The sequence below is a fragment of the Neovison vison genome, chromosome 14 (genome assembly GCF_020171115.1).
Source record: "Neovison vison isolate M4711 chromosome 14, ASM_NN_V1, whole genome shotgun sequence".
Lineage (NCBI taxonomy): Eukaryota > Metazoa > Chordata > Mammalia > Carnivora > Mustelidae > Neogale > Neogale vison.
The window spans coordinates 23,377,054-23,398,164 of record NC_058104.1 but is presented as its reverse complement, the minus strand read 5'-3'; the positions used below and the strand labels follow the sequence as shown (position 1 = coordinate 23,398,164).

The following is a 21,111-nucleotide window of genomic DNA, read 5'->3' as shown; positions in this document are numbered from 1 at the left end:
TTCTTTTCATTTCTTTTTTTTTTCCATTGATCTAAACCACAACAAAACAACAGCGTACAGCACCTCCCCCAGTGCTGGGCCTTCCTCCTTGCATTTTTCCCTAGAGTAACTGATTTAGTCGTCTCAGCAAAACTAAGAGTTCCACGACTGTCCTCATCCCCTTTTTCTGGTGATGCCCCCAAAGCAGAAAGACAGCAAAGCAATACAGCTGACCCTCGAACGGGGTTAGGGGCCCGCTCCCCGCCCCCCATAAACAGCTGATTAACACTTACCGTGTCTGCCCTTTGTATCACGTACTGAAGGAAGCCAGAGAAAAGAAAACGTGATGAGGAAAATCACAAGGATGAGAAAATGCATTTATGGTACCGCGCTGTCTTGACCGAGGAACAGCCGTGTGTAACAGGACCCGCGCAGCTCAGACCCCCGTGGGTCCGGGGTCCGCTGTCTGTCCAAGTGGCACAGCTGGGATCTGAAGCCAGGGTGCCTGAGTTCACACTTTGGGCCACTCCACTACTCTGTCTCTCTGAGACTACGTATGCTTTTTTTAAAAAAAAATTCCCTCTTTTGAATTTAGAAAAAAATCTAAATAGCCTTTGTCTTTTAGAGTAGTTTTCGAGGGGCGCCTGGGTGGCTCAGTTGTTAAGAGTCTGCCTTTGGCTTGGGTCATGATCCTGGGGTCCTGGGATTGAGTCCCACGTCGGGCTCTCTGCTCAGCAGGGAGTCTGCTTCTCCCTCTGAAGCTCCCTCTGCTTCTGTTCCCTCTCTCCCTTGCTGATAAATAACATCAGTAAAAAGTTCTTTTTCAGATGTTATTTTTTTTTTTATTTGAGAGAGAGAGCATGAAAGGGGAGAAGGTCAGAGGAAGAAGCAGACTCCCTGCTGAGCAGGGAGCCTGATGTAGGACTCGATCCCGGGACTCCGGGATCATGACCTGAGCCAAAGGCAGTCGCTTAACCAACTGAGCCACCCAGGTGCCCTAAAAAAAATCTGTTTTAAAAATAGAATAGTTTTAGATTTACAGACAGATTGCAAAGGCAATACAGCAAGTTCTCATACCCCTCCCCCGCTGATTAGCTTCTCCGAGTACTACGCCTGGCATTAATGTGGTGTTTATCCCATTCCGGGAGCTGGTATTGATACGTGGTTGTTAACCAACGTCTGCGCTTTATTCACACCTCCCTGGTTTTTATCTAGTGTCTTTTTCCTGTGCCATCCTATTTTCTCATCTAGGACGCCCCACTACCTTTAATCACAAGGTCTCCTCAGGCTCCTCTGGGCTGTGACAGTTTCCCAGCCTTTCCTTATATTCTGATGACCTTCCCTGTTTTGAGGAGTTTCAGTCAGCTCTTTTCTAGGATGCCCCTAAATTAGAATATTTCTGATATTTTTATTATGATCAGACGAGGTTATGTGTTTCGGGAGGAAGACCACACAGTGTCATCACATTGTATCAAGGGGACGTACTATCAAAATGACCTGTCCCTACTGGCATTGACCTTAGTCATCTGGCTCCGGTGGTGTTTGTTGGATTTCTGCATTATCAAAGTTTTCTCTCTCTCTCTCTCTCTCTTTTTTTTTTTTTTTTTTTTTTGCCCCAGCAAAAACTTCTAGTTGCATTTCCTTATTGATTTAAAAGCAAGTGCTGGGTTCAGATCCTGATTGTCCTCCTGTCAAGCGATGGGGACTGAACAAGCTACTTACACATCATGCCTCAGTCCCCTCATCTCTGAAATGGGGTAATAGTAGTGTAATATCTTACTTATAAGTCTGTTTTTAGAATTACACAAATAAATATTTAAAGCTCGCAGAGGAGTAGAAACAAAGACTTATTTTTTTCTTTATTTTAGAGAGAGAGAGAGAGTATGAGTGGGAGGGGCAGTGGGAGAAGGAGAGAGAAACCCAAACACCCTGTGCGCTGAGTGCAGAGACCACGTAGGGCTCGATCTCACAAACCTGAGATCATGACCTGAGCCAAAATCAAGAGTCAGACACTCAACCAAGTATACCACCCAGGCACCCCCACAAAGAATTATTTTTGTCATCATCTGTAATCCTTGCAAGAAGTCTGTAAGGTGGAGACTCTTTCTTAACCTTTAAAATACGAAGAAACCAAATTTCATAGAGGAAGGTAGAGATTAAGCCGGGCTCTGCATTTTCACTGACCAAGTTTATATTCTTCCTTTGACTTTTGCATTACGATCTGAGCAGGACACCTCATCTTTCTGAGCCTCAGTTTACCCCAAGCAATAAGGTTAGCCCTCATTCCCCACCTCCTGGAGTTGCTTGGAGAATCGAGTCGGGTAATGCATGATTAAAGTCTCAGTACCGGAAACATACAGGAAAGCACCTGAGAAATGTCCACGATTGACTTTGGCATCATTGTTACCCCATTTGTTAGCTGAATTACCCCAGCTAAGTATCAAGTCAGGATTTGAACCCTCGCCCCTGTATATAGAACAAGCAAGAGTCAGCGTTGTGGGAAGCTTAAGCTCTGAGCGCCACTGGCTTCCTTGCAGCAGAGAACTCCCAACCAAGAAGGCTTTGGCGACCTCATTCTTTCTTCTTGGTCTTCCAACTTGGTTCTCAGAACCGTCCTGTCTTCTTCAGAGATGGGCATGTCATTTCCCTGGCCTTTGCTGGCACAAGGCCTCCTTCCTGAATTAAACATCAAATTGTGAGCTGTGCTGCCTTCATTGACCCCCTGGCTAATGACCCATTTGTTACTCTGATCCCAGTAAGGAGTGAGCTTGGAAGGCAACTTTTCTTTCACTTTGTCTAGAACCTTGGGTCTCAAAGACCTTAGAGATCATCTGGTCTACCCGCACACCCCATCTCTGTTGCAGCTGAGGAGACTGAGACCCAAGGAAGTCAAAGGTCAAGGGCGTGTTGTGATGGGAACTCAGCCAGTGCTTCTGCTGCAGAGGCTTACCTTTTTCCCAAAGAGAGGCTTAATAGATGTTGAATTAATGATAATAGTGCCTGATATGGAGAACTTGCTGTGGACCAGGAACTGACCTTCAGAAAGATCATGTGACTTGCACACCGTCACCCGACCAAGGGCATTGGTGAGATTTGAACCTGTCTGACTCTGAGGCTCAAGATATTGATGATTCTGAAACGTTTTCCCTCTGTAACCTGTGAGGGACAGAAGAGAGGGGTCCTATAGGGTTGAGGCTGATCCTTGGAAAATGAACAAATCAGTACATGCCCATATCCAACACACGTGCTCAAGTGTACCTTCCTGTCCCAGTCACGTGGAGATCTAAGTTTAGCAAGGCCTCCTGGAACTCCCTTTTCCTTTGGAGTGCCAGAAATAGGGTCATGTGTGTAACAGAGACCGGAACACTTCCCTTGCTCTGATGCTGTGAAAACTTACTCCCAGGAGGACGTGTGGTGCAGCCTTGGAACGCACTAACTTCTCTGGGGCAGGCGGGGCCTGCTGCTCTAACGTTGCAGACTCTGCCCCGTGGGGTGTGCCCGATTCTGGAGGGGACTGAGGGCCAGAAGAAGGTCTCTTTTAAAGAATAGCAGGACAGTCACCATCAGCTCAAAATGGGAGCATGGAGGGAGAGATTGATGGCTACTGTCCTCAGAGGGCCCAGGGTTCTTCTGTCTTGGACGTGACCTTTAGAGAAAGGCACAGGGAGCGTTCGTAGTCTGTGTCCATTCAGGGCCTAGGGACATTGAGGCAAGCAAGCAGAGAGGGTGTGACACGTTTCTTCTCATTTCATGGTTTATTCTGCTGATGCTTGGCATCTTCTTGAGCGCTTCAGAGCGGCCAGAGCCCCTTTTAAATTGATTGGCCTAGGTATGATGGTCTTGGCTCCATCTGGAAAATAGGACGTAGTCACTCTCGATGGCTCTGCGCCGAGGGGGCTGAAGTCAAAGTGAAAGAAAGCATGAGCGAGGGAGAGAATATGGGTTTTGTTACTTCAGTGTTGTGCTTGGGGTGCAAAATCCCACAGCTGAGGCCGATACGGACACATCGATCAGTCTGCTAGTATTTTCCGACTCACAGACGTTTTTAGAAATTCAGGTCTCGTGTTCCTTCATTCCATCAATAACTGTCCATGAAGTCCCCCCTTGCGCCAGGCCCTGAGTTAGAAGCTGAGGAACCTCACACCCAATCAGTGTCTGTAGGAAATCCCTCCTAGGCAGGGGAATCCTAATCTAATCAGAGAAACACATAGCTTTGTTGAGATGTAATGTTATTAAGCAAATAGAGATTAGATATTTAAATCGAATTAAGGATTTATGAATGAAATGTTGCCGTGTCTGGGAGTTCCTGCAGTGTGGTATAGGAGAAGTGGGTGGCAAATAAATGAAACAGGGTTGGCCATGAGTTAGTAATTACTGCAGCGAGATAATGGGAACATGGAAATTCATTACACTGTCCCACTTTTGTAGGAGTTTAAAATTTTCCATCAAGAAAGAGAAGCAAAGATGCACTTCGGGAGCACGGAGCTTCCCCCTTGGGGCAGGTTACATGTGGACATATATCCCTGGTCACTTCCATCCAGCCTTTCCCTCCTGGCCAACAGACTGGATGAACTCCTAGGGTAAATCTCAGCTCCTTACGGGGACCTGCAAAGGTTTGAGTCATCCAGCCCCTGCCTATGTGAGGTTTTCTCCCTCCCCTTCACTCCCCCAGCCCCCCACTTACTCATCTTGGGGTTTCCGATCTCCACTCAAGTGCCACCCCCTCAGGGAAGCCCTCTGTGATTTCTCCCCACCCCCACCATCGGTTCTCTTAGACCCATTTTTTTCTTTCTTCCTCCCAGTTGGTATGATGTGTTTTTGTGTGATTATTGGACTCATGTCTGTCTTCCCATTTAGTGTAAAAATTCCATGCAAGGGAAAACTTAATTGTGTGTTCTCGAGTCTCCTAGGTGCCTAGTGCCGGGCTTGATATCTAATGGCCACCCCATAAAAACTTAGGGAGTGATTGAATCTTTTTTTTTTTTTTTGAAGATTTTATTTATTTATTTGACAGAGAGAGATCATAGGTGGACAGAGAGGCAGGGAGAGGGAGAAGCAGGCTCCCCGCTGAGCAGGGAGCCGGATGCAGAGCTTGATCCCAGAACTCTGGGATCATGACCTGAGCCGAAGGCAGCTGTTTAACCGGCTGAGCCATGCAGGTGTTCCAAGGAGCGAGTGAATCTTTGTTCATTCTGTCTACAAGCACTGGACTGACTCAGTTAGAATCCCTCGTGAAAGTGCACATAGGAGGGGAGAGTCTCTTTTCCCCGTGTGGTATGGAGAATCCTGGAGTGGGGATCTGGGGACTTGGGAAGCCTATCAGGGCAGCCCCACAGACTCAGGGGAGTCACTGGGAGCTTTGATGATGCCAGCAGCATTGACAAAGCAGCTTTGGCTGTTCAAGTTTTTCCACCCACTGCTTGCTTCCAACCCTCCTTGACTGACCCGCTGGGTGCTTACATAGACATGGGAAGAAAGAGAGTAACTTAGGGGAGACTTGGGATGTTAATACACTCTAGGAACTCAGACACCTTCGCTGCCGCTCTCCCCGGGAGTCAGTCTTGGGTGGGAACCTTTGCCTGACTTCATGGTGTAGGGTATAGTGATGTGACCAATGACATCACCAAAGATTCTGCTGGCTAAATGGTCTTTGCCTTGATTTCTGTTTCCTGGGGCTCCCCCCGGGGCTGTCTGTGTGAGGGAGGAAGGGTCTTGGAGCTCTGACATGGTTACTGCAGATCACTTAATAGAAGCAACTTTGGGTTCACACAGCCCTGTGGTATGGCTCTGGTTCCATGGCTTCCCAGCTATGTCTGGATAGGTTCTATGTCTTTGTGCTTCCGTTCTCTGAACTGCAAAGTTGGAAGAAGAACCCTTACCCTGTGGGATTTGTGGGGATCAGTACATTCCCCAACAACACAGGAGAGCTCAAAACTGACACTGAATAATTACAGCATCGAAGAGCTATGGTGTACAGGTGCAGAGTTCCGTACTCCTAGGGAAAGGAGGCATGCCCTTGCAGATTAGGTGGTATTTGAGCTAAGTCCTAAATGCAGACTACAACAATAATAAAATAATGGCAGCTATCACGCACGTGACATGCTAAGTTCTGTGCTCAATGCTGCATAGGCATTTTGGTTCATCGGAAACTTACTACAGTCCTTAAGGTCATGTCCCATAGCTATCAGCATTTTGCAGACAGAGAACATAAAACTCAAGAGGTTCAGTGACTTTCCCGAGGCCACTCAGCTAAATGGATGAAGCCGGGATGAGCCCTTCGTTCTGTGTGACTCCAAAAGCCATTCTCTTACCCGCTGAACTACCCAGCCCCTCTTGAAGGTGTAGCTTTTCCGAGAGAAGTGGAAAGAAAAGGAATGAATGGAGAGAACATGTCCCAAAAGGAAAAGCATGGCCATCTCTTTTTTTCTAGTTGCATGTTTATTACCATTAGTCTAGTCTTTGTCCTGCAGCAGACTGATGTTTCCGAGAAGACAGGCGTCATTCAGTTTTATCCATCATCGCGCCCAGGCTGGTGGCAACAACACAGTTGGTGTTTAAGAAATCTGTGTGGAGTGAATGAGGAATTTGACGGGTTCAACATTCTCCCCGGCCTGTGTTACACATCACAGCAGTGGTAGACGGACCTATTTGTTGGACCAAATTCTCCTACAGCCCTTCCTGTCTTCCAAAGGAAGGGATCAGCCATGCTGGACAGTTATGTAATTGGCTACTTGCGATGTTTCCCTATAAGCAGCGAACGTTTTCCAGGATGGTCTAGGAGAGCCCCGTCTGCCTTTTCTGCCACCCCGTCACCCCTTTGGGTGTCCGGCGTGTCTGAATTCTCTTTAAGGGCCTGAAATTCATTTCTGGTGACGCTCACATTACAGGAGGGGAGGTGAGTGGGTCACGTCAACACAGACAAGCCGGGACTTGGCACTTAGCTTTTCGGACGAGGTGCTTCCTTGAGGTTGGTATTACCAATAAAGCACTGACCTGTGGTGTCAAGCAATTGCACACGGGAGCAGGAGGAGGGAGGAAGCACAGGGCCGGGAGCAGCTTTCTCCTGGAGCAGTATACGAATAGTGCCAATACGCTGTCAAATAAAATTAAGGTTCAAAACATACAGCCTTCAATTTGATTTTGCTAACATGCCGACTGCTGCTCAGAGGGAAGAGATCGATTCTATTTTGACAGGTCTTGGTGCACGCTAAGCGTTCCAAGTCCCTGCTTCGGGCCAGATTAATAACAGTTCACCTTAATTTGCAACTTAAATAGAAGCATATCTGGGCTTGAAATGATGCTCCTGATTTCCTCTCCTGCCTCCAGTCAGTCCTCCTGCCTTGTCTTCCACATCATCAACCTCCTTCCCTTAGCATCTTTAAAAAATTTCTCCTTCTCTTGTCTCTGTCCTACACTTTGAAAGTATGGAGTCCATCCTACGTGCTGGGCACGGTGCGGGTCGCTGTTCCCAGACTGTCTTGCTTAATTTGCCACGTCATCCTTACGAAGTAGGTGGAGTTCTGCTGTTTACAGAGGAGGAAACAGACGTTCCCAGTGGTCCAGAGTTTGCCCGGTTTGTGTAGCTACTGAGTGGCACAGGTAGGGGTCCCAGCCTAGACGTCTCTGATTCTAAAAGTGCACGCTGCTCTTGCGACGTCAGTGGCCCCAAAGTCTGGCAGAACATTAAGATCACCTGGGGAGCTCTCCCCCGCTCATCGTGTGGGCACCATCGCCATATTAATTAGTGGGGGACAAGCCAGGGTGTGGGGCTGCCCAGTCCTCTGCTCTCCCTCTATCCCTATCTTTTTAATTTTTTTAAAAAGATTTTATTTATTTATTTGACAGAGAGGGACAGTGACAGAGGGAAACACAAGCAGGGGGCGTGGGAGAGGGAGAAGCAGGCTTCCTGGTGAGCAGGGAGCCCGATGCGGGGCTCGATCCCAGGACCCTGGGATCATGACCTGAGCTGAAGGCAGATGCTTAAGGACTGAGCCACCCAGGTACCCCATATTCCTATCTCTTTTAGCATGTACTCAGAAGCATATGTGGAGGTAGGTAACAGAAAAGCCCTCAAGATGGGTAGAGTTCATGCCTCGGACCTCGCTCAGGGAAGGAGTCGCCTTTCTAGAAGTCGGTGTTGGAAAAAAAAAAAAAAACCACAGTTGTACCTTTGTCTCTCTGATGCAGGTGGGCAAGTGGGAGAACCAGACCCTGAGCCTGCGGCACGCCGTGTGGCCGAGGTACAAGTCCTTCTCAGACTGTGAGCCGGACGACAACCATCTGAGCATCGTCACCCTGGAGGAGGCCCCCTTTGTCATCGTGGAGGACATAGACCCGTTGACCGAGACGTGCGTGAGGAACACCGTGCCGTGCCGGAAGTTTGTCCGAATCAAGTGAGTCTGGGGGTGGCGTGTCTCGAATGCGCCCGGTCCCTTTCAAGCCAGCCCGGGTCCTCGGCAGCAGCACCCGGAGTACCGTGATAAAATGTCCTATAAAATAGGCTATTCTGACACTAGATTATAATCTGTAATATTCGATTTTTTTTTTTAAAGAGGTAATAACTGGCATGACGCCAGGTGGTTTACACTCATTTAATTCCAGCAACAGCAATAGGACGGGAGTAGTTTGGGCCCCTTGAGATATTTGTACTGAGTTACGGGGAGATTCAGAAACACGCTCAGAGCTGTCAGACGTGCTGGGACTCAGACGCGCGTCCAGCTCCCCCCACCGCCATATTCTTAACCACTGCGCTCCATGAACTGTCCCCTTCAGTCTTTCCTTAAAAATATTTAGACATTTCTATTTTTCGGACTGCTCCCTCCTCCAGTACGGCACATCTCCTCCATCCCATCTTTATTATATATCCCAGACATACACTCTTCAAACATTCTGGAAACTTCTCCCCGAGGGGATCGCGGTACGCCTTCTGTATGACTCTCTCATGTGATTGGCACGGACCAGACCTTCTGGGTCTCCTAGCTTACCGACAGCAAGCCAGCGTCCCGTCCGTGCCTTTTTTTTTTTTTTTTTTTTTTTAAATTAACGACCAAAGTAACAACTGCCAATTTTTGTGAGAGCTTCTGGTGGAGTTTGTCCCTAACCTCTCACCCTTCTGGGAAAGCATAAAGCTTCGTGACCAGGTCCAAGGCCCTGACTCTAGTCTTTCTAGAGCAAACAAAAAGGAAAGCACACCCTCGTGGGGGTGTAAGCGAAGGGAAAAGGCCTACCATTGGAGTATTTTTGGCAGTATTTTCCGAGCCCCTCCTTTCATCTGGATAATTCTCCCCGGTCCTTGCTGTCCCTCCCCAAGTTGGCTTTGCTGTCCCTCCTTCTGCAGAACCCTGAGTGTGTCTCTGTGCCATAGTCTGTTCAGGCTACTGTGACAAGTCATCGCAGACAGCGTGGTTTAAAAAAGAGAGACACTTAACTTCTCACGGTTCTGAGGGCCGGGAACCCACCAGCCGGATGTCTAGAGTGCAGACGTCTGTCTTCTCTTGATATCAGCCCATGGTGGAGAGCAAACAGAAAGGCAAGCTCTCCTGTTTCATTCTAAGGGCACGCATCCCATTCCTGAGGGCTTTACCTCCCAAAGGCCCGACCTCCTAACACCATCACCTTGGGGTTTAGGGCTTTAACACACAACTTTGAAGGAACTTAAATGTTCAGCACCCACTGCTAGATTTCTCTGTCACCTGTTTCTATGGCTTACAGTTTGTCTTTGCCCCTGGAGTGGGAGCTGCCTAAATATTGGAAACGTGGCTCACTAGTCTTTGTATGCCGGTGATAAGCACGGAACAGGGCCCCCCAGTGTTGATAATGTGTAAACGTATGAGTGAATGGGTACCAGCCCTCCCGCATCCCAGATTCCAACGGAAGTCGTTATGCAAGATTCAGATCCCCGGAGCCCACTGCTTGAGATAAAGATCATTTTTTAAAATATAATGCCAAAATGGATTATGAAGGTACATTGTAGATTGGAGAAAACTCCCCCCCCTTTTTTTAATCAATGAGGAGCCTCATTAGAGTTGAAATTTTGAATAGATTAGTCATTGAATAAATACACACGAAGTACAGTTCATGTGTGAGGCTCAGTGCAGGGCACGGAAGCTACATCAGCAAACAGAGAAGACGAGAGATGGGGGGCTTATCATATAGAGCGCACACAGTTAAAAAACAGCTCAGTCGCTAAAAGATCAGGACAGCTCCATGTTACGATAAACCTTGTAAAGGGTAAGAATAAGGTGCTGTGAGGCAAGAGTCACTTGAGGTGCGTGGGGCTCCCTCAGCTCATACAGGTGAGATGTGAGACGATACAAAAAAGGACAATGAACCTGTGAAGAACAGGGGGAGAGGCTTCTGGGTGGAGGGAACAGCAGGTGCAAAGGCCCTGAGGTAGGGAAGAGATTAACAGATCTGGGAAACAGAAGGAAGCCCAGGGTGGTGCTAGAGACTAATGCGCTGGGTGGGAGACGGAAGGAGTAAATGCGGGAAAGTTGTCCAACCAGAGTTAGATTTGGTGTGGGTGGTCTTTGAGCACAGCTTGGTTAGATGAAAAAAGCAGGGCGGTTGGCACACAACAAGGACCCTTACCTCAGTCAGGGCACCTCCTTTATGACAATGGTGCCTTTCTTGTTTCAATGGGGCCATCAAGTAGAGCCTACAGTCAATCATGGGAGCTTTAAATCTTTAACATCAGAAGCCTTGGCGCTGACAACAGTAGGTCAACGAGTCCTCAGCCACATTTCTATGGAGAAAATAACCAACCCACCGCTCCCCTCCCCCAATAAATTACTCTCTTTAAAAGAATTAAGATTTTTAGTAGAGACTATACACAGATCAACAGGTTCAAATTCACATTTTTGGTTCCTGTGGGAGGTGGTGGTTTGTAGCTTCCTTCTCCCACTTGGCGACAGGACAAGGTTACTGAACATCTAGGCGACGAAGTCTTCGAAAGCCATAGGCAGTCGCTGGGACCCATTCATCTCCATAGTCACACAGATCAGATCGATTGCATTTCCTAAAGGTGATACCGTTGGGGCAGGCTGATTGGTTCTAAGAAGGATTCTGGTAGGTAACATGTCTCTATTTTTCTTGGTGACTTTCTCTCAGGGAAAACGTTTTGTCTCTCACTTCTGGTGAATGGTGGGGTCTTTAAGATACACATCAGTCTTCTAAAAACATAGGTAACAGGAAATGAGCTGGGGAATCAAGCATTTCTTTTCATCTGTTAGTTGGGTCTTAAGGCATGAAGAGAAAATTGAGAAAAAATGATCTGGCTTGTTACATTGGGGAAAAATGGCCACCCTGTCGATTAATTCCCCCAAACTGTCAGATGGTCGGTGAGAAGAGAGGAAATGTATTTTTAAGCATTTACATGAAAAGTGCTGTAGCTACTTTATTTTATTTAATCTCCCCAACTCTCTTGCAAGGTAAGCACTAGCCTTCTTAATTTGCAAGGGAGCACGCTGAGGCTCGTTAGTGAAGAAGCTGGTCTGTGTCTTCCTGATGGTGAGGCACAGACCTGGGACCTCTCAGCGGCTCTGTCCGACCTTCACGGCTGTGATCCCTTCCACTGGCCACACTGGGAAACTGGAGAGCTGGGGAATTGGATTTCTTATTAGATCCCTTTCTCCACATGGGCTTTTATGGGTCACTTTTCTTTTGGGTGATGGTGGGGAGCGGGAAAAGATTGCATTGGGCGCCATTTCTCAGATGTCTTTGTGGTCAAATCACACCCCCCTGTGCCCATACACCAGGGCTGTGGTTAGAACTCATGAAAGTTTCCAATTACAAGCTGGTCTGTGTTTCCGTAATCCTCGGGAGAAATTCATCTGTCGCATCTGCTGCATGTCTTTTCATCCCATGGTCCCAGGGTATAATTCCATGTCTTGCACACAGTAGGTAATGTGGAAATGTATTAATGACCGCTGCATCTAGACATAGACCTGAATCTAGATGTACACCTACTATTAGGAGACTAGGAGAGGTACTTACTTCATTAGCTGGCCAAGGTTCTCATTGAGGCCAAAGATTACTCTTGTGCACCTGTGACCCCGAATCTTAAGCTTGGGGTGTTCGTAACTCCTATCCAGGCTCTCCCAGGAAACCAGACCAGGAGAAGGAAGCCCCTTTGACAGAAGAAGGGAGGGAGCAGAGGACAAAGGAGACAGAGATAGGAAGAGGTTGAGAGGAGGCATTGATGTGTGGCCCATGGTGGCCAGGAAAAAAAAATAAAGAATTGGTTCTTCCACATTTTTCAATGAGCCCCAGATAGATATAGAGAAGGAAATTGTATTTGGACATGCCATTGATTTAATGCACTTAGGACACATTTCTGTCACGTTCATGGCATTTTGCAATCCCCTACCATTACTCGAAGTCACACTGTCAAATCTCCCCATGTCGCTGGGCTGAGACAGACGTCAGTGGTGCTTGGTGTGTGTGTGTGTGTGTGTGTGTGTGTATCTAATTATATGTGTAGTATATACTCACTGCAGTTAATTTTTGGGGGGAAGAAAACCTAAAACCACGAAAAAGAGAAGAAGTTATTTTTCACCATTCAAAAATAGCTATGCTTCCTATTTCATTGTTTTTCCATCCAGATATTTCATAAGCTCATCTGTTTTTATCTAGCTGGGACTGTTCTGTATGGAACACTGTGTAACCTACTTTTTTGCCTGTGATATGGAAATGGAAGTGTTTTCCTGTTATGGTGCTGCATCTCCATAAGCATCACCTAGTGTTTACGTAACAGTTGGGTGTGTGATGGCCCCGTCGTGGGATACCCAGAGACACTCGTGACTCAGGGAGCTGAGCTCGTGTGGACCAGCTGGGCCACTGCCCGGAGAGGTCTTGATCTTCTGACAGGAGTTGTTCAAGTAGCAGCTGTTAGTTGGGAAGATGCTCTTTCTTTCCTTTTTGAAGGCACTTCATAGTGCCTTTAAAAAATTATATTTTTGTATAGTCCTTTGATTTGTATAGTCCTTGGAATATGACTTGGCCAGATGAATAAAGCCAGAGCAAGGTGGCTAGCACAAAGCCACCTTTGTCACCTTGGTAGTTCATGACAGCTTTTAAGATGCCAGTACCCTCTGTATTTTAATAGGGCTTTTTCCTGATCAAGGACATTACTGTTTCAAAGTGTCAGCTTTTCTACTTCCTGCGATGTAGGGAGGGAGGGAAAGTGTTAGGAAGGATTGCTCATTTGACAGATAACTCCATCAAGATACATTAAGTTCATGGACTCGGGCACGAGGTGGACCCCTGTCTTCTGGTTCTCAGTCACGGTTTCCTCCGGAAGGAAAGTGCATTTCCTAAGGAAGACACCTTTATTTGTTCTCTTTGGTTGCAAACCTCCATCCGCAGTGATAGAATAAAGCAAAACCCTCCTTCAGCTGAGAATTTCGCGTCATCTGTCTCTCTTTCATTTTCTGATAAGCTTTTATAGTTCAGCTCAGATCATGTGCCAAAACTTTCTAAAGGGGCTGTAGGTGTCATAAACATTAAGGTAAGAGGTGGTGTAATGGAGAAACCGTTATTGTTAACTAAGAGAAATGCCATGGAGTTTATTTCAGCAATTATCCTGAAGCATTGTACGTGGCGCAAATAATAATCACTCAATAAAAGTTAGCCGTTGTCGTGGTTACTGTCCATGAGAACACTTAGTCCTTTTGTCGACATAAACTACCGCCTGTCCTTGAAAAAGCCCTTCCCTCCTGTTGAGCCTCAGATTCCTGCGTGGAAAACAGTGGAAACATCTTAGGTCATGACGGTGAGCAGATCTCCTCGTGCTCATATTCTACGGTCTCAGGGATTTTTTTCTTTTTCCTCCTACAGCAATTCCACCAATGAGGGCATGAATGTTAAAAAATGCTGCAAGGGTTTCTGCATCGATATCCTGAAGAAGCTTTCCCGCACTGTGAAGTTCACCTATGACCTTTACCTGGTGACTAATGGGAAGCATGGCAAGAAAGTCAACAATGTGTGGAACGGGATGATTGGGGAAGTAAGTGGCCTTCCTCCCGTGGGCTCTAATCTGGACTGCGTGCCTGCGGTGCTCGGGGGTGGTGGGAAGGGCAAGTAAAGGGTCTGTGCTACTTTGCCTTGCGTGCAGGTGGTCTACCAACGGGCAGTCATGGCGGTCGGCTCACTCACCATCAACGAGGAGCGCTCGGAAGTGGTGGACTTCTCCGTGCCCTTTGTGGAGACGGGGATCAGTGTCATGGTTTCAAGAAGCAACGGCACTGTCTCACCTTCTGCTTTTCTAGGTAGGTGGACATCAAGGTCACTGCTGTTTTCCTAACAGGGAACTAGAGGCATTTGTCTCGTTTGCCGGAAGGATGGAACCAGGCAGGACCTTGGTCAGTTCCTTGCAATGACATCACCGCATTCCAGAGCCTGTCCTATTTGAATGATCTCAATTCTGTACCCCCACACCCCACCCCCCGCCAACCCCATTAACGTCTTTCGTTTATCTCGGATTAGGAATGATCCTGAACACACAATCGCATATTCACATATTGGTCCCAAATGTACAGAATGGAGATTAGCACATACACGTCTCAGAGCCTGGAAAACATTTAAAAAAAATAAGCCTGCCTGTCCACAGTTAATTTAAATCAGCCCATAAGCCTTTATTCTGCATCCTCATTCCCATCGTCCATCCCTCACTGGCATGACAGCCGTTTATTTACTGGATTTGAGGGTGAAATGACGATGACCGCACCGTAATTTATACTGGCACTCAGATAAACAAAATGCAAGTACTCTGGAGAGCATACACTGATGGAAAATTAATGGAATCATATTTTAAATGTGACTATCCTTCCAGCAGACTGGTTTGTAAGGGAGAAAAATTCCTTGCTCTCCTTTTAACTCTTTTCATAAATACATGTTTTTGACATAAAACTTTTTTTTTTTAAAGTGAGGTAGAGCTCTACTTTTTATCATCCTGTTTCCTTTAGCACTGTATACACAGTCGCCTGGCCAGAGAGGGAGAAACCGCGTGGGACGCAGCCATGCGTGATTTGTTTTTTCTTTAAAGGAAAGTCTGATGTGGCGTATCAGGTTCTCATCAACAGCTTTTGAGAGCAGCTGCCTTGAAGATCGTGGGATTCCCGTTCCCTTCTCCTTGGCGCCCCCGTATCCGTGGGTTTGTCCCAGATTTGGGAAGGCTGAGGCCAACCCCTAAAGCAAACTGCACGAGAGAGGGGAAGCAGATCAGAGTCAACCAGATTTCTTACACGTTTCCGGATACACGCACAGCTGCTGGAGAGCTCGCACGCACAGCCCAGAGAGCCAGTCTGCGGCCAGGGGCTCCCCGCCGGTGGTCTTTCCCCACCCTCTTCACTGGTCCGTCGTGGGGCCCTCCAGGGAAGCTGTCCTTGGTTCCTTTTCTTGAGCGGAATGCTGACCGCAAGGATTTTGGATTGTGCCTCACTCGCGGAGATGCCCGGATTTGCTGTTTGCATTTTTTTGATAGTGCACTGAAGCTGTTGAAATCCTTACCCCTGCCCGGATTTCACGTTGCACCCCCGCTTCCGTTCAGGACAGATACACGCCTTTGTCTGATATGGGTAATGACCCGTAGCTCAATTAAGGAGCCTCAGGACACCAGGAAAAATGCTGCCGACTGACACGGGCAACGCAGGCGGAGTCTTAGCAGTGATTGGGTGGTGTGAGTGAGGCTGTCCTTATCACGGTTTCCCACTCCCCAGGACGCCTTTTTTTTTTTTTAAAGATTTTATTTATTTTATTTGACAGAGATCACAAGTAGGCAGAGAAGCAGGCAGAGAGAGAGAGGAGGAAGCAGGCTCCCTGCTGAGCAGAGAGCCCGATGCGGGACTCGATCCCAGGACCCTGAGATCATGACCTGAGCCGAAAGCAGAGGCTTTAACCCACTGAGCCACCCAGGCGCCCCCCCAGGACGCCCTTTTAACAGGGCTCTTTGGCCCTGGAGGTTAAGAAGAGGTTGGAAGAAGTGAGTTCATGGAAAGAATGGGAAAAGATCTGTTTTCTTTTCTTTTTCTTCTTCTTCTTTCCTCTCCTCTCTTTTCTTTTGTTTTTAAGAGAGAGGGAGTGCATGGGAGCAGGAGAAGGGGCAGAGGGAGAGAGACATTCCCACGTTCAGCGACCAAGCCAGCCAGGAGCCCCACGAGATCTGCTTCTCTTCTTTTCTTTCTTTTTTTCTTTCTTTCTTTCTTTTTTAAGATTTTATTTATTTGACAGAGAGAAACACAGCCAGAGAGTAAACACAAACAGAGGGAATGGGAGAAGGAGAAGCAGTCTTCCTGCAGAGCAGGACTTGAACCCAGGACCCTGGGATCATGACCTGAGCCGCAGGCAGATGCTGAACAGCTGAGCCACCCAGGCACCCCTAGAGATTTGTTTCTTTTCACAATTTGTCGCCATATCTCCATAGTGAGCTAGAGACAATTTTTTTTCCCAATTCCATCAGAGGGGGCGGAAAAGCACCATCAGCTGGCTTGGCTCATTAAAAAATGGGTCGCTGATATCGAATTTGGCCTCAACCCAGTTTCCCCTGGATTTTTATCTTACCTATATTCGTAGGACATTTCCATTAACAAGCCAGGTAGTTTTGCTAAGTTAAGCCTCCTTTCCACCCTTACTCTCCCTACCGTATCTTTAAAAATAAAATAAAGATACATTGTAGCCAGAGGAAACTATTTTCAAAGCTGTTTTAACATCAGTAGCCTTCATATTTTTTCGACTCACTAAATTACATCCCTATTGGATTGTGTACCCCCTTATTTACGGTCATTATCGGCAGGTTTTGAAAGTCATAATGAATCATGCTAAGCTACATTTTTCCATTCACTGGCTCAGTCATCTGGAAGAGCCCAAACATTCAAAATCTGATTGCATTATTCTTCAGTATTTCCTGTCCTCTCTCCACAAACTCCATTAGCTCCCGCTGGAAACACTAGCAGGTAATGCCTCTTGAGTTTCTGTGTAAAAATGTAACCAGTGGCTCTTCAAGGACAGAGGTGGCGTCTCTTGTGATATTTCCATTCAGTTACTTCCGAAGACTTGCCAAGCAAATGGGGTCACTCGATCCAAAGAAATGCTGACCCAGAGTCTCCTAGATTGAAGTCCCTTCGTAAATGCATGTGTCTGCTTTAAACCAGTAGAGGACGTAATCCAGAGCCACCCAAAATATTTCTGGGTCCCTCCTTAGACACTTCTAATGGTGGTGTTTCACCATTACTCTGACGCTTTTCTACACATGGTGGTGTGTGTGAGAGAGAACAGCTGTCCTTCAGGGCACTCCTAGGTGCCCAACTTACTAAAACCAGAACACTGTCTCAGAAGCCTTTTATCCCCGTGCCATGATCACAAGTCAAGTGACAGATGTCGCTTCCAAGTGGGAAGACATCTGGGATCAGTTGCTTGGTCCGGCTTCCTTCTAAGCCCACTGCACACTTACAGGTACTGATGTGCGAAGGAAGAATTCAGAAAGGATGCCCTCTTGTATTTTTTATCATGTTATCGCAACCTGCAGAGAAAAGTTATCAGATTAATAAAGGCGCAGGTTTTAAACCAGGATGCCTTTTTCAGGAAGCGCACCCCCCCACACCACTCCCACCCCTACCCCCGCTCCAGGTTCCGGCTTTAACCATGGAATCAAACAACTGTTCCATTTCATGTACTGTGTGTGTAGTGCGCAACACACACCACCACCCGCCACCCAGCACTTTCCATGTCCGTGCTCGCTGACTCCTCACGAAGATCTCCTGTAGTAAAGACACACTGTCCCATGAACATACCCAACTCAGAGAATGACTTCACCGTTTCTTTCTATCTTGAATGTTCGGTATTTTTAATCCCCTAATTACCCACTTTGTTCTGTGTGGATACACCTCACTACCAAACTGCAGTGATTTCAAGGCCATGGTATTGCTACCACCCAAAGTAATTTCAGCGAAAAGATACGTTGTTGCAATCTTGTTGATTTCTTCAAACTCATCTTGTCTTATTCAGATGGAATGGGCTGTGTTGTTACCTGTTCCTTTTTAACATATCCGCACTGTCAAAACTGCATTGCAAAGCATTCCTTCTGGTTTCTAAATTATCCAGTGTAGTTAAAGCTTTGGACATATTAGTTTCTTGCTATGTAGTAAGCTCATTAAGTTGGAATTTATGATGACCTCTAGCTGTGTTAGGGAGTCACAGACTTTAATGATAAGGTGGCTTGCGACCAGCCTAGTTCCTTACGATTATTACTAGCTCCATCAGAAAAACAATTTAAAAATAATAAAATGTCTGCTCTTCAAGAAGTGTTATTGGCCTTCTTATATTTTACCCTCAGAAAATGTTTGCTTATGAGGCAAAGAATTATATATTTATTGGTATCCAAGGGCAGTTTCTTCCCAATGATGCATTCAGGTGGAGATATATTCAATTTTCCAAAATTTAGCCTTTGTTCATTTTCTAGCAAATTTGTGTCACATATGGATACAATGGCTCCATTCGGCTCTCTCAATCAGACTGAATATAAACGCTCTTAACTTTCTTGAGTGTTCTAAGATATAGAACCTTGTGACTTGGCCTGCCCTTCTGAGACATCCCTATGAAAATGAGCGTGCTCTAAACTCCTTTTGGTGGGGAAATAACCATCTGTCCATCTCCTACTTCATTGCCTCTACTCTCAGCGATGTTTTTCATTGAATTACCATGTGAATGTAATATCCTCAAATGACTTTTCAAATGCATTTAAGCCCATTACCAACATCAATGAGATTTTAAACTTGTAGAAATCTCATCTGTCTGGAGCAGAGGGTGAGGTGGGAAGCACAGGAGTGGTGGGGGCAGACGGTGACCTTCCAATATTGCTGTCAACTCCGTGATTTTATGGTCCTTTTCGAACAGGTTGTAATGTTCCCTTTCCTTCTGGAATTCCCTGCCCACCGTCCCTCTGACATTTAAGGATAAAAATGAAAACAAGAATAAAGCCCGTGCTGATCTGCAGAAGCCTTAGGCTTGACTGTTTGGGTCTAGTCTTGCTTCCCCTCTAGCGTTGGTCCCCTACACATCACTATGATCACAGGACCGGATGGTCTCGTTATTTGCATTCTTTCTCCCATTTGTTTCTCCACTCCTTGACCCAATTTGGAAAATGTCATGTGCTCTTCTCTATTTTTATCCTATTATATGCAGCCTTATAAAATACCTCAGATCTATTGTAGAATGAAGGACGGTGTAGACGTATGAATCCACATTGACTAGCTTCTTTTGAATGGTTGGAGTCACGTGAGGGCGGGTTTCTCAGTGAGCCTGCCAGTGGACCTCTGGTCTTCTTGCTGGTCCTGCATGACCATGTGTCCCTGACCATGCCCCGCCCCTCTGGCCTGTTCCCCTGCAGAACCGTTCAGCGCCTCCGTCTGGGTCATGATGTTCGTGATGCTGCTCATCGTGTCCGCCATCGCTGTTTTTGTCTTCGAGTACTTCAGTCCTGTTGGATACAACAGAAACTTAGCCAAAGGGAAAGGTGAGACACCCCCCTCGTCAATATGACCCAAGGTTAACGCTCTTTCATGGACTCTCTACAAAGGCTTCCCATTCAGAACGCCTCACCCTATACTGTCTCGCTAGTCTGCGATAGGCATGGAGCTGGGCGACAAGTACTACCTCCTTCTGCCCCTTGGTGGGATGTTTGCCTTAACCGAAAAGGGATAAAGCCAAATGAAGCGTTTTCATCATTTTATCATGTGACGTCTATAGCTGTTAGGTGGAAACTACTGACAATTTGTTGAGAGAGCAGATTTAAAAAGAAGTTTTTCTGGCAATTAACTTTTGAAATCTGTGTCAAAAGAAACGTTAAGATTGCAGTGAATCTCGCCTTCCGTCTACGCAAAGAAAATGGCTTTTATAGAACCTAGTTTCAGAACATGCTGCAGATTACTGAATCACACTTGCATTCATTTGACAATAAAGATAATTGTAAGGGGGGGGGTATTTCCCCCCCCAAAGAATTGCATTTTCCTCTTGACAGTGCCTGGCATTAGTGCATTATACTCGATAAGGCTGCAATCAGTAGATAGAAAATTGCACCTGGCCAACATACATCCCTAATAAAATTAAGTAGTTTGTAAAGTCATTGCCTATAACTTGTGAAGAGGGACCTATGTGAACCAGTATTCATGTGACAGACATAAGCACATTTCATCACTTTGAGTGACTCTTCCTCCGTGCATAACAGGTTCTAGGTGGATGGCTTCAAAAGGCTGCTGCTAGGACCAAATCTTTTTCATTAAACATGACTTACTCATTGGAAGACAGCCGGTCTTTGACGTAGAGCCATCCAAAATCAGGGGCACTTGAATTTGCCGCATACTCTTTTCACTGGGAAGATTTCATACTGGAGGCAGCCAACAGGTCATGGGAATCTGTGAGGAACTTAGTTCCTAAGTTCCTGGTTCCTGTTAAGAACTTCCACTTCTTCACCATTGAAGAATGGTGATTACTGTCTGTAAACCATCTCCCATCCACCAAACACGGTGAAAATGCTGTGAATAATCGTGTTATGTTTAAATGGGATACTTGTCAGCCTCCACTAAGAGGCCAGTGCCATTAACCAATACGGAGCTTCCAGCAGTGGGACCAGAGAAGGTTTTCAGTGAGTGGTAATATTCATGTTCGTGGGATCAGCGTTTGTGCTGTTTGTGAGTTCATGCATTTCTTTGATGAGTATTTACCGAGTGGGTACTATGTGCCAGGCACTGTGCTAGGAGAGGGGAATAACATGTTAAATCGGGGAGAGATTTCCTGACCCCCAGAGAGCCGAGAATTTAGTCGCAAAGACCACACATGAACACATGCATTAGTAATCACAGGTGGTAATAAATTTCAAGGAGAAGCGGGACAGAAACCAAAATGAAATGACAGGAGGGGGGTCCCTACTTTAGATACGATGGCCGAGCAGGGAAGAACTTTCAGAAGACAGGACATTTAAGCTGAGAGCAGAAGAATGAGAAGTCATGTGAGGAAAAAAAAAAATGGAGGGAAAAGCATTTGCTGCAGAGGGAGAAGCCAATGCACAGTCCTCGTCGGGGAATCGAGTTCGATGAAACAGAAGGGAGTGAGGGAGGTGGACAGGATACAAGATGAAAGGAA

At 46.5% G+C, this 21,111-nt stretch overlaps 1 protein-coding gene across 2 annotated transcripts in view; it reads left to right on the top strand.

Annotated features, from left to right (window-relative positions):
* Nucleotides 1-21,111, top strand: part of GRIN2A (glutamate ionotropic receptor NMDA type subunit 2A) — a 378,157-nt gene that overhangs the window by 289,237 nt on the left and 67,809 nt on the right. For both annotated transcript variants that reach the window (XM_044232754.1, XM_044232753.1), the window contains exons 4-7: nucleotides 8,167-8,372; nucleotides 13,816-13,984; nucleotides 14,093-14,246; nucleotides 19,361-19,486. In XM_044232754.1, the coding sequence (XP_044088689.1) occupies nucleotides 8,167-8,372; nucleotides 13,816-13,984; nucleotides 14,093-14,246; nucleotides 19,361-19,486 (655 nt within the window). The remainder of the gene's footprint in view (nucleotides 1-8,166; nucleotides 8,373-13,815; nucleotides 13,985-14,092; nucleotides 14,247-19,360; nucleotides 19,487-21,111) is intronic.